Source organism: Sceloporus occidentalis, unplaced genomic scaffold (assembly GCF_023333645.1).
Source record: "Sceloporus occidentalis isolate IW3139 unplaced genomic scaffold, rSceOcc1.0.p SCAF_247, whole genome shotgun sequence".
Classification (NCBI taxonomy): domain Eukaryota; kingdom Metazoa; phylum Chordata; class Lepidosauria; order Squamata; family Phrynosomatidae; genus Sceloporus; species Sceloporus occidentalis.
In genome coordinates, this window is record NW_028317227.1 from 955059 (window position 1) to 967833 (window position 12775).

A 12775-nucleotide genomic window follows, 5' to 3' on the forward strand; every position below is an offset into this window, starting at 1 on the left:
GAGCCCTGGATAAACAACTGTGTGAGTGTATGCCCGATTCGATATTACTGAGGGCCTCACAATACCTGTAGCCCAGGGGCCTACAATGTCTTAATCTGGCCTGGCCAGCCGCCCACAAGGCATTTTCTCAGTGTGCCAGGTGGGCCTGTACATAACTCTAATGTGTCTTTAGTAAAGAATGTGGTACTAGTGTATGGGAAAGAATGGCGTGTATGATGAACGCACAGAACTACATGTGTCTGTAACATACTATGTGATACAAGTTTGTAAAATAAAACAATGAGTGATTATGAGCATGGTTGACAAGGGAAATAGAGGGGGTAGCAGGACATGCCTCAGTCCAAAGACTTAGGGTCAGCTTTGTGTATTGTGGTTCTACATTTGGCCAAATTAATAATTTGCATGATCGCATTTAGGCAGTATTTCTACTCTGGAGGTATCATTTCTATACAAAAACATTTTCAGGGCTGTAGACTGGCACGGCCCACCTGCTACACAATGCCTTTTCCTTAATTAAGCACCTTGTTGAATTTTCAAAGGATCCGAAGCTCGGCAGCCTCTCCCAGACCGTACTTGGTCTTGTACTCATGGAACAGTTTTAGGAGAGAGCGCTTATACATTTCATGGTATTGGTCCACTATCTGCGGGCTTGGGTCCTTGATCTGAGGTACAGTGACTGGCTCTCCAACTACAAGAAACCCAGAGTAAAAATAAGATATGGCGGGGATTAAGTGAAATAAACATTTTATAACAATGTTTAGCTTTTGACAAAATTTCTGCCAAGTAAATCTTGAAAAAAAGTTTGCATAAATACTAATTGACTGCTTTTGATGTTGTATATAGCTCATAAGACATATGTGTTTTGGGTATACGTTTTTAAAACATATATAAAATCTATAAACAGTGTTTATTAACATACTAGCAGGGAGCTATTAATCACTGGCCCTCAGCCCCCCACTTTGTGTTCTCCATCTTCCAACTGAGTGCCAGGGTATGACGCCATATCCTGAATTATACACTAGAAGGTTCAGTAACAAAAGAACTGTGCAATTATAAATTTATTATTTACAGCAATGTTGAAGATGGTGTACTTTTGTCTTTTTTCAACCTAAATTACTATTACTATTAATATAACAATGTAAATGGAAAGCTATACTTACTAACAGTGGTGACTGGACGAGAGTATGGGATAAAACCCTTGGATTGGCAGGAAGTTAAGCCACGACCGTAGAAGAAACAAGGAGCAAAGCCAAACAGTTTCTGGAACTTGCACTGAGCTGCTCGGAGTATACTGCCCTCTGGGAAATATACCTGCTGGTATAGATCAGTCTCCCCAAATGAAAACGAGGGAACCAGGTCTGTCCTGCTTGATGAAGTAACAAGGAAATTCACATTTTATTTGGGGAGAATATGCAAAATGTGACATATGCAAATGATATGTAGGCATCAATTGTTTGTGTTAGGATGCAGCAGCTGTAAGTGGACAGGTAAGCCATCACACCCCATACTATTGAGATTTTTAGCAATCAATGTAAAAGATGTACAACATGAGTAGTAGATTGGTATGGACATCAGATATATGTTGGAATATAAATCTTTAGTATGAGGCATGTGATAAGGTTGGAAACGTTACTAAAAGGACACTCTTGCCACCATATGCACTCAAACGCATGTGATAGATGAGTGTATCAGATACACATATAAATTAATGTTTTTTGTCCCCATGCAAATACATGAAGACATTCCCCACCCTCCAGCTCCATGGCTTGCCGGAGATGTGTTTAGCCAAAGGTGTATGCTTAATTTGCTGGGATTTGCGTTTTTCTTTCCTATTTTCTTTCTAGAGTAAAAGTTACTCTACAATTTGTTTTATGGACAATACTGACCCGTTCTCCAGTGCCAGTCTCACAAAGCCTTGTCTCCTGCTCAGAATCAGGGTGGTGACTCCCGGCTGGCAGGATAAGGACTCGGCTGCTCCTCCGACTACAATCACCACTGCATTGCCACGGCCGCTCTTTGACAGCACGTAACCGATAGACTTTCGATTTACTGGACAGAGCCCTGTTTAAAAACCAGGCGAGGAACCAAATAGTTATAACATGGAGACAGAGGACGGGACAAGCTGAAAGTATCAATAAAAACACAGACTATGTTGCATAATAATTCAGGAAAAAATAAAACAGTTATTGCCACCAGGCCAGGCTGTTTATTACTCTATTCTATCATATTCTACAGGCTATATTCTTATTAATTTCTTGTTTAGACATATTGGTACAAAAGGAGACGAGGGCAATGCTCTTGAAAGCTTACAGTGTAATAGGAGCTGGAATGAGTAGGAACAGGCAAAGATGATTTCATTGCAGTTCATTGATGTGGAGAACCCAGTGACCTGCATATGTTGAAGGTGGGGAGGATGGATGGTCCTTCCGGATGCATTTTGAGGGTATTAAAAGGGTAGGCTGTATGGTTCTCTGAGAACATGTTTTTTATTGAGCATTTACAGTTAAACAATGAGAGAGTCTGACAGAACAGGGTAGGGAATTACAGAGAAAAGGTACAGCATGGGTAATATTTTGGATACATGAGTGAGAAGATGTGCTATAGTAGAAGACGGAGCTATAGAGAAGCAGTGTTATTAAGGGCTCTGTAATTGTGTAATAACTGATGATCTGTAGGGTGTCGGATTTACTGGGTCTCCATTTCAAAGTTTCAACAGTTCATATATAAGAAAAATTCCCTGATATAAAACCATACTGTGTTCTAGATAATATAATACAATTGGTGTTAGCCAACCTTGAATCTCACCTAGGTGTTTGTTCAGGCTATACTCATGGATTTGAATTAAGGACCCCTTTTTTCTTATTCAAATAAATTGAATGATGGCTTTTTAAATATATCATATTGTTATTGTTTACCTTGGCCATATATGGGCACACTGCAAGATTTATATATTTTTTTGTTTTTGAAAAAAATAATGTAGGTGCTGTGTTAAAACTGAAAATAAACATTCTTTAGTGTAACAGGAATGAGCAGTCCAGTACAGGCACAGAATGTACAAAAATATTATACATTAAACTCCAGTTTGTGCAACACAGAGAATATATCCATTCAACCTGAGCCTAAAGGAAAATAATGTCTAGAATATCTAACATATCCTTTCTAACATAACCTATACTGTATATTTATTAGCCTTTCGGGAAGCACTGAGTAGTCATGTTTTTTTGTTCATAATCTAAATTCCAAACAGTTTAGAGTGGAGAAAAACAGGCTCAGAAATTTAAAAACAAGGACTGACAATAATATACAAAGCATTTTGCTAATAACAGAAACATAGTATTTGATGGCACATAAAAAACCTTCAGCCCATCTATTCTACCATTTTTCACAGAAAATGAATATGATATTAAATCTTGAAGAAGAAATCAGGGAAAGGATGCAAAGATACAAATTGCAGTGCAATACTTAATCTAAGGTCAGAAGACATTTTGCTTGTTCTATTAGAAATATCAATACTAATCAGAAAGAAAGCCATATCTAACTACATACTTCTGTGAGGCTCTATGGATGGATTTTAATTTTCACCATCTCTTTTTTAACATTTGACCATAATACACCAAATGAGCTATAAGAAACTGTCCAATAAACTTAAACCCAAAAAGTCAATGCTAACTAGAATGTCTTCTTTAGGCAAAGTATTCTGATAATGAACTAGCAGGTTTGTTTTAACACACCACTTTTGAATTGTTTTAAGCTATAACCCCTGTATTGAACTTACCTCCACTCATCATGTACTCGCGTAGTACAGGCAATCGAAAGTTTCCTGCCAACGTCGCCAAGTATGGACGGATTCCAGGGAATTTCTGAGAGAAGCCAGTAGACTCTGTGACAAAATTACAGAATGCCCCAATGCACAGGATGCCATGTGGATGCGAGCCAATAATGTAATTACGTCCAGGAGGGAGGTTATGAGTCTTTACCAGCTGAAAGAACATAACAGAATTTGTAAGAGACTTTATGGAAGGAATGTGAAGGAAGAACATGACACATCCATAAAGAAGAAAGAAGTGGAAAGAAGAAAATAAAAAAAGATGGATTAGAAAATAAAGGTCAAATTCATGAATCAATAAGCATCTGAAATAAAGATGAAGAGACATGCTACTACTGAATATAAATAGGAAACAATGCCGCTATAAAGAAGTGGTGAAAAAGGTAAATTAACCCTCTGGAATCACCTTGTTTTCTGCATTAATTGTTTCTAAGATATGATCTATATCTAAGTCACAAGTATAGATAAACACAATGTGCTTAAGCCAATTATTATTTGTTATATAGCGCGCCGTAAACCGACAGAATGCAAGTTCTAATGGAGCAATGAGTAGCAATGAAAAAGAACAGGAACCTCGATCGTAAGTACAGAAATAGATCATGCATGTGGACATCCTCTGCCTCAGAACACCCGTAGATTTAGCTTATCATGATATAGACATTTTTGACCTGATCAATGTATTCTGTGGTTTGTAACAGGAAAATATTACTTTCATAGATCTTCCAAATAAATCAGCAGACAAGAGTCTGTAATTGTTATCAAATGTACTTGTAACAATGGATCGGAATTCTGAGTCCTTCGTCCACAAAGTATCAGCACAAACTTGCTCCATGCAGTAGATTCTATTCTGTAATATACTTTATATGAATATTCCCAAAACAGCCTATTTTTTAATTATTATGCAAGCATTATATAATATAAAATACTGTATATATTAATAACGAAGAAGACCTGTATGGGAAAGTAATCTCGAAAATAGTTCCAAACAGACCAATTTCGCACCCATAGACTGCGACGACCCCCTGCAAATTAACAGAAAGGATCAGAACGGTGCATAGTATTTGTTATATTGTACAAATTGAGGGCAATTGGGTAAGAACTGGGAGTAGATGAAGTGGATACCACACTCTATACTAGACACATTTTATTGCTCTAATTTTGCCTGTACTCTGCCTAGTATCTGCAAGTGGAAAAAAATGGAAAAGGTCCAATTTTGTGTGGTAGATTTAATTATATAAAAACCATAGATTTCAAAACATATGTTGCATTCTTTGTTTAAAAATACATTACACTTTAAAAGCTAAACCAGGAAATGCAAGAGACCACAAACCCCCCACATTGCAGTAATAGGCAGATAAGGTATGTAATAAGCAAGTGCAGCAAAACCAAAACATTAACACAACTAAGATAAAATGATCAACAAAATTATGTTAATTCCTCTTTGTAAATATCAAATTGAGGAAAATGTACTATATACTGAGATAAACCAGGAGTATTGGGCGATTAGGTATACATCTATCATGTCTACAAGACAGTGGGGAATGTACATCATACATACGCACTCTGTTTCAGCAGTGGCAGGCTTGCACTGTTAAATTATCAGTAATGTACTATTGCACAGTTTTACTAAGACACGCAGTGTTTTCATTTTATTGCTCACCTTTCTCAGGTGTTTCCCAGTCTATCAAGAGCCAGCTCATGTACAGGGCAGAGACCAACCAGAGTTGTGTAAAGAAAAGATATGTGAAGATAGCGAGGAACAGCAGGCCTGGGAAACAAAGAAAACAAATCGATAGTCAGTCTAAATGTATCTGTTTATATCCATACCTAAATCAGACAGCATTGAGATCCAGGAACTATGGTTATGGGTCCAACCCAGCACAAATGTTAAATATATGATGTTAGAATGGGCATAGAAGTTAAGGGTACGATCGCTCGGAGGAAAGGATGTGGTAGAAACATGTACATAGATAAAGGGATTTAATAAAACAAAAGGGAGAAGTCAACTTCAAAGGAGTAGAAATGTAAAGACAAGATATTCAGACAGAAGTCAAACTAGAGAGTCAGAGGCTTAGAAGTAATGTAAGGACATTTTACTTCACTAAGAGCGTGAAGATGCTTCGGGTGCTCTGCACTTCATTAATGTGGAATTGAGTGAGGAAAAAGTTGTTCATTGGAAAGTTATCAGCAATGGGACGTGGTGATGTTCTTGAAGTGTAATGAAATCTAGGGAACTATGAAGTATTGAACTGAAAGAACAGATGTGATGTGAGGTGTATCTAATAATACATCGTTATAGTATACCAATAAAACAAGATGTGTAAAGAGGCAATTAATGAAAGAAGGAGAAGCCATACAAATAAGTGTGAATGGGGAATGAAAATAAATATTAGAGAGACACTCTGTGAGTTCTGCTTGGCTTTTGCAATTGCATTTAGCTTGGACACACAAGCGAATCCTGAGCTGGGGCGAATCTCCTAAGTGACATCTCTAAGTGAGGAGTTACAAGCAAAGAAGGAGTTAAAAAGCAAGAAGGAGGGTAAAGTATAAATCCTTGTGATTCCATATATTTATATATATATATATTGCACCTTACTGTCTGTTTTTGCCAGTTATTTGAGCTATCCCCATTGCCAAGATGTCCTCCATGTTTGACAATGCGGTCAGGTGTACATCTTGCTCAATGTATGCAATCCTTGATCAGTGCTTCGAGGGTGCATATTGCTGTGCGAGATGTGTGCGGGTTGCTCATTTGGAACCCTAGATTTGGAGTCTAGAGGAGCAACTGGCAACACTGAGATCTATTGACAACTTGGAGAGGAGTCTGCTGCTCACTGAGCAAGCTCTCTCGGAGGTAGAGGTCGGGGAGGATAGCGGGATGGAGGTACAGGACAGTCAGGCAGCTAGCTGGGTTACAGTTAGAAGGCGGGGTAGGGGGAAAAGCGCCAGGGAGGCTAGTCCTGATCTAGCACACCCCAACAAGTTTGCCCGGTTGGCAGATGAGGGGGATGTTAGTTCAGAGTTAGCAGTACTGCAGCAAGTCACTGCCTCTGACCACCAGAGGGGTGTCTGCTCCAGTAAGGAGGGAAGGAGGAGCGCAGGGCAGGCCAGACAGGTGCTGGTAGTGGGGGACTCAATTATTAGGGGGACAGACAGGGCGATCTGTCACAAAGACCGGGATCGCCGAACAGTGTGTTGTCTGCCTGGCGCTCGAGTTCGGCACATCGCGGATCGGGTTGACAGATTACTGGGAGGGGCTGGAGAAGACCCAGCAGTCATGGTGCACATTGGCACCAATGACAAAGTGAGAGGTAGGCGGAGTGTCCTTAAAAATGATTTCAGGGACTTAGGTAGCAAGCTTAAGGCAAGGACCTCCAAGGTAGTATTTTCTGAAATATTACCTGTACCACGTGCCACACCAGAGAGGCAGCGGGAGATTAGGGAGCTAAACAAGTGGCTCAGAAGCTGGTGTAGGAAGGAGGGGTTTGGGTTCATGGAGAACTGGGCCGACTTCTCTGTCGGATACAGGCTCTACGGTAGGGACGGGCTGCACCTCAATGGGGAGGGTGCAGCTGTGCTCGGGGTTAAGATGGCCAGAAGGGTGGAGGAGTGTTTAAACTAGGTAAAGGGGGGGAGGGAAACTACAATATAGAAGGGGAAGATAGTGTAGATAGAAAGCTGGGGCTTATAAATGTACCTGGGGGTGGAGCGGAGGGAGGGGTTAGAATAGTCAATAGGGATAGGCTTCATAGGGAAAAAAAACATACACCTCTAAATTGGAAGGATCGAAAAAAATGAAAAGGGGGAGGAGTTTGCCTTTATGTAAAGTCCAGCCTAAAGGCCACACTGCGGGAGAATATATGTGAGGGAAATGATAATGTGGAGTCATTATGGGTAGAAATATATGGAAAGAAAAATAATAAAATACTGATCGGGGTTTGCTATAAGCCACCAAATATAATGGAAGCAGCAGAAGATCAATTATTAAAGCAAATAAACAAGGCAGCAAATCACAATGAGGTGGTTATTATGGGGGACTTTAACTATCCCGACATAAACTGGGAAACAGAGACCTGTGAATCTCATAAAGGAAACCGGTTTCTGACTATAAGTAAGGATAATTATCTGTCCCAAATGGTACAGGACCCGCCCTACTGGACTTAATATTAACCAACAGACCTGACAGAGTAACTAATGTGCAGGTCAGGGGGCATCTAGGAAATAGTGATCACAATATGATACATTATAACTTGTCCTTCAATAAGGGAACTCTTAGAGGAGCCACAAGAACTATGAACTTTAGGAAGGCAAAGTTTGATCAACTAAGAGAAGCCCTTAACACTGTAAATTGGGAAAATGTCCTCAAAAACAAGAGTACAGACACTCAATGGGAGATTTTTAAGGATATCTTAAATTCTCACTGTGAAAGGTACATACCGTATGGGAATAAAAGAGTCAGGAACAAGAGAAAACCAATGTGGATAAATAAAAATGTAAAGGGGGTAATAAATGGCAAAAAGGCATTTAAGCTACTAAAACAGGAAGGCAGTGAGGAAGCACTAAAAAGCTATCGGGAAAAAAATAAAATATGTAAAAATCAGATAAAAGCAGCAAAAGTGGAGACAGAAAGACTCATTGCCAAAGAGAGTAAGACAAACCCCAAAATGTTCTTTAACTATATAAATAGTAAAAAGGTTAAAAATGAAAGCGTTGGCCCCTTAAAAAGTAATGAGGGAGAAGTTATAGACGGGGATCAGGAAAAAGCTAATCTATTAAATATATTCTTCTCTGCTGTATTCACAGAGGAAAATGAAATGCCAGGTAATATACAGCAGGATGAGATAACTGCCCCAGTACATGTTGCCTGTCTAACCCAGGAAGAAGTGCAGTGCCGCCTAAAAAAAATCAAAATAGACAAATCACCAGGTCCAGATGGCATTCATCCCCGCGTTCTAAGGGAGTTAAGTAATGTAATAGACAGACCCCTATTTCTAATATTCAAGGACTCTATAGTGACAGGGTCTGTTCCCCAGGACTGGCGCATAGCAAATGTTGTGCCAATATTCAAAAAGGGGACAAAAAGTGACCCGGGGAATTATAGGCCTGTTAGTTTAACTTCTGTTGTGTGTAAACTGTTTGAGGGTTTCCTAAGAGATGCTATTTTGGAGTATCTCAATGAAAATAAGTGTATGACTCCATATCAGCATGGGTTTACAAGGGATCGGTCCTGTCAAACTAACCTGATCAGCTTTTATGAGGAGGTGAGCTCAAGACTGGATCGGGGTGAATCGCTGGATGTCGTATATCTTGATTTTTCCAAAGCATTTGATACGGTGCCACATAAAAGGCTGGTACATAAAATGAGAATGCTAGGGCTGGGGGAGAATGTGTGTATGTGGGTAAGTAACTGGCTCAGTGATAGGAAACGGAGGGTGGTTATTAATGGTACATACTCTGAGTGGGTTACTGTTGCTAGTGGGGTACCACAGGGGTCAGTTTTGGGTCCTATTCTTTTTAATATATTTATTAATGACCTTGTAGAGGGATTGTATAGTAAAGTATCAATCTTTGCAGACGATACTAAGCTCTGTAACATGGTTAACACAATAGAGGACAGTGCACGATTACAAATGGATCTGCATAGGTTGGAGGCTTGGGCTGGGATGTGGTAGATGAGGTTCAACATAGATAAATGTAAGGTTATGCACATGGGGAAGAAAAATCCAGGCTGGGAATATGTATTAAATGGGAAAACACTGGGGACGACTGACATGGAAAAGGACTTAGGAGTTTTAGTTAACAGTAAATTTACCTGTAGCGACCAGTGTCAGGCAGCTGCTGCTAAGGCAAATAAAATCATGGGGTGCATCAAAAGGGGCATAGATGCCCACGACAAGGAAATAATTCTACCACTGTACAAGTCACTAGTCAGACCACACATGGAATACTGTGTACAGTACTGGGCACCAGTGTACAAGAAAGATATAGTGGAGCTGGAGAGGGTTCAAAGACGGGCAACCAGAGTAATAAGACCTATTTATACCCAGGACTGTATCTATAACAAGGGGACATCCTCTACGGTTGGAGGAAAGAAGGTTTCTACACCAGCACAGACGGGGGTTCTTTACAGTAAGAGCGGTGAGATTATGGAACTCTCTGCCAGAGGAAGTGGTGATGGTAAACTCAATAAAAGAGTTCAAAAGGAGCCTGGACGTGTTTCTTGAAAGCAATAATATTACAAGTTATGGATATTAGATTAATAGGGACAGAACGTTGATCCAGGGATTTATTCTGATTGCCATATTTGGAGTCGGGAAGGAATTTTCCCCCTGGTATGGGGCAATTGGCATCTGCTTCATAAGGGTTTTTTTGCCTTCCTCTGGATCAACACAGTAGGGACACAATATGTATATAGGTTGAACTTGATGGACTTTGGTCTTTTTTCAACCTTATGAACTATGTTGCTATGTTACTATAAGTAAATATACAGGGCAAAGAATAAAAGGGGAATTACTACATATTATATTTTACACAAATCAGTAAAAATCCTACAACTTTTCAGATTCCATGATAGATCCTCACCCTTCTGGCACCACAGCGATTGTGGACTACAACCTACATAAGACATATTTGTTTGAGCATGGTAGAAATATCAGTTAACATATGTGTGAGGCAGCAGAAAAGAGGAATATAAATATAGATGTGCCTAACCTTACAGCATAAACCGAGAATAAGGCACATTGTAATTATGCATTAGGAGCCAAATCCAAGCCTGGCAACGTAAGGTTTTAAACTGATAATAAAGAAAATGCTATCCCTGTGACAACAAATTCAATGTATACATGTTGCGGTAAAACCTCTAAAATGAAGCCATTACGAAGCCAGAATGTTTGGGCATATTAAAAAAACACCAATAATAATACAAAGCCACACAGGCTCATGAAAAATATTTGCATGAAATGAAACTGTATTTGTGTTGGAATATTATTATGTATTATTTCTACTTGTAATGTCTCAGATCATCACAATGTGTTGCTGGCCTTTGAAAAGATCATTCACTTACCCATCACTAGAAAGGAAAATATCCATTGCAGAACAGACAGTAGTTGCAAACAAGTACGAAAATGGTGTTGTATGAAGGCAGAAGCACCAGAAAGAGATTGAAATGAAGACCGCAGAGTCAGCCTGCTGCCTGCAATACACAGACCCATGATAACGTTCTCTTTTTGGTCTTAGTATCATGGACAGAGTTCTGTTTATATCAGTTCAGCCTATAAAATGCCTACAGAAATGCCCCCAAGCTCACAATATGCAGGGTGGTTAAGAATTTGGTTCACCAAACTGAGCTTTAGTTGAGTTTAGAGTGGTTATCTTCCCCGCATTAACTTGGTATTAGAAGGGACCAGCCATGGCAACTTACTCTACATAAAGGGTTCTTTCTCCATAAGGCATAGACATTGTGCTGAGAAGCTATCGTTCATCTCACCACAACTCAACTATACCTGTTAAGTGAAGACTACCTGTAATTTATTGTGATCTTAACAGTTAATATGTATTCAAGTATAAACCTAGGGTATTACTTTGTTTTCTAAGATATGACGGATACATTTGTGTTCTCATGTTGGAGGGGCAGTTAATGTCCCTGTCTCTAAGTATCCCAAAATAGCATCATGAAGGCATATACATAAGAGAAAATATTTTAGTAAATTAACCAAATGCATACAAAGTTAATTACACAATCTGAAGACAAACGAAATAGCTCATTAATACTAAAATAAAGTTTTTGAATGTACCGTACCATTAAGAAAATATATTTAGGGCTGCATTTAAATGATAACTGTCCTTCTCTGTGCATCGTTTAAAAGTTCCGTAATAACACAACATTTTTGCCTATTTGATTAGTTCCAACAAGATTACGCTCATAGATTTGGCAATGTTGTAATAGTATATGTAAGAGAGAGGTTTGGTATATCTATTACATAACCTTTACCTCAAAATGTTATAGTTACAATAATGTAATAGTGTGTGTGTGTGTGTGTGTGGTGTGTGAAGAAAGTGGCTAGTGTTTTCTTCTATGCGAAGTCCTTATAATATATCACTATGTTACGTGGGTATGACCTCTTTTTTTACAGTTTAGAAATTGCATAAATAGACGACTGCATAGATCAAATGCTAGCCAATATATATGTGGTAGGTCTTTTCAGAATTATTTAGAATTATTGTAAGCCTTGACATACATGTGATAAGTGCGTTCCTGATTTGTATACATCATCGCCATGTGCCCAGTGCTTCTCTGGGTTTAGGACATCATGCAGCAGTTTCTCGGACTTACCTTTCAGGTTTTTGGAGTATGCAGCAATAATGGTTTTCATAGCTTCAGATTCAATGTGTCCCTTTCACTTGTCAGTTCCTAATGATCCTTTAAAGTTCATTGATGGGCGAAGCCATCTTTAACCCAAATGGTATAGTTTATTCAGGCCCCAGCTGTATTCTACTTTATACATTTAATTTGAGCTGGGGGAGGGGTAAAAGCTAATAAAAGTAGTTGTCTACCTCTTTCCCCACAACAAATGAAACACTAGTGGACTTCAGGGTCTTCATCTAACTAACACCTGTTATATATCCCTAGCAAATTTCGGAGTGGTACATTCCACATTTGAAACTCCACTGCCCTTGGTCCAGGGTTAATGGGAATCGTTCCAAAACAAACTAAAACCCTTATCAGTGTGTGTGTCCCAGAGGATGATTTAGGAGGGAGTTGTTTCAAAATAACCACTCTCTCTGTTGCTCTCTTTATATTCATTTACAATTGATATATATATGTGCAACATTTTGTCTATAGTTCGTTATCTGCCAAGGGATCACGATCCATTTCAGAATGGATGTTAATTGTGTTAACCTTCATAAATACAGCAATATCCCAGATAATATGTAGCATGAACCCCATGT

The 12775-nt window shown here is 39.1% G+C and overlaps 1 protein-coding gene across 1 annotated transcript; it reads right to left on the reverse strand.

Annotated features, from left to right (window-relative positions):
* Nucleotides 1-533: 533 nt before the first annotated feature.
* On the reverse strand, nucleotides 534-12198 carry LOC149276111 (diacylglycerol O-acyltransferase 2-like). The gene is made up of 8 exons (XM_089503894.1): nucleotides 12159-12198; nucleotides 10890-11018; nucleotides 5487-5594; nucleotides 4778-4848; nucleotides 3776-3980; nucleotides 1887-2061; nucleotides 1161-1363; nucleotides 534-688 (listed from the first exon to the last, which is right to left on the reverse strand). Exons 1-8 carry the CDS (start codon nucleotides 12196-12198, stop codon nucleotides 534-536), a joined length of 1086 nt encoding a protein of 361 aa, XP_089360020.1.
* Nucleotides 12199-12775: the final 577 nt, after the last annotated feature.

Coding starts and splice junctions, on each gene's coding strand:
- LOC149276111 (XM_089503894.1), bottom strand. CDS start 12,198: ATGAAAACCATTATTGCTGCATACTCCAAAAACCTGAAAG. Junction 3,981..4,777: donor GAGATTACTTTCCCATACAG/GTCTTCTTCGTT, acceptor ATGTTCTTTCAG/CTGGTAAAGACTCATAACCT. Junction 689..1,160: donor TCGTCCAGTCACCACTGTTA/GTAAGTATAGCT, acceptor GGTTTCTTGTAG/TTGGAGAGCCAGTCACTGTA.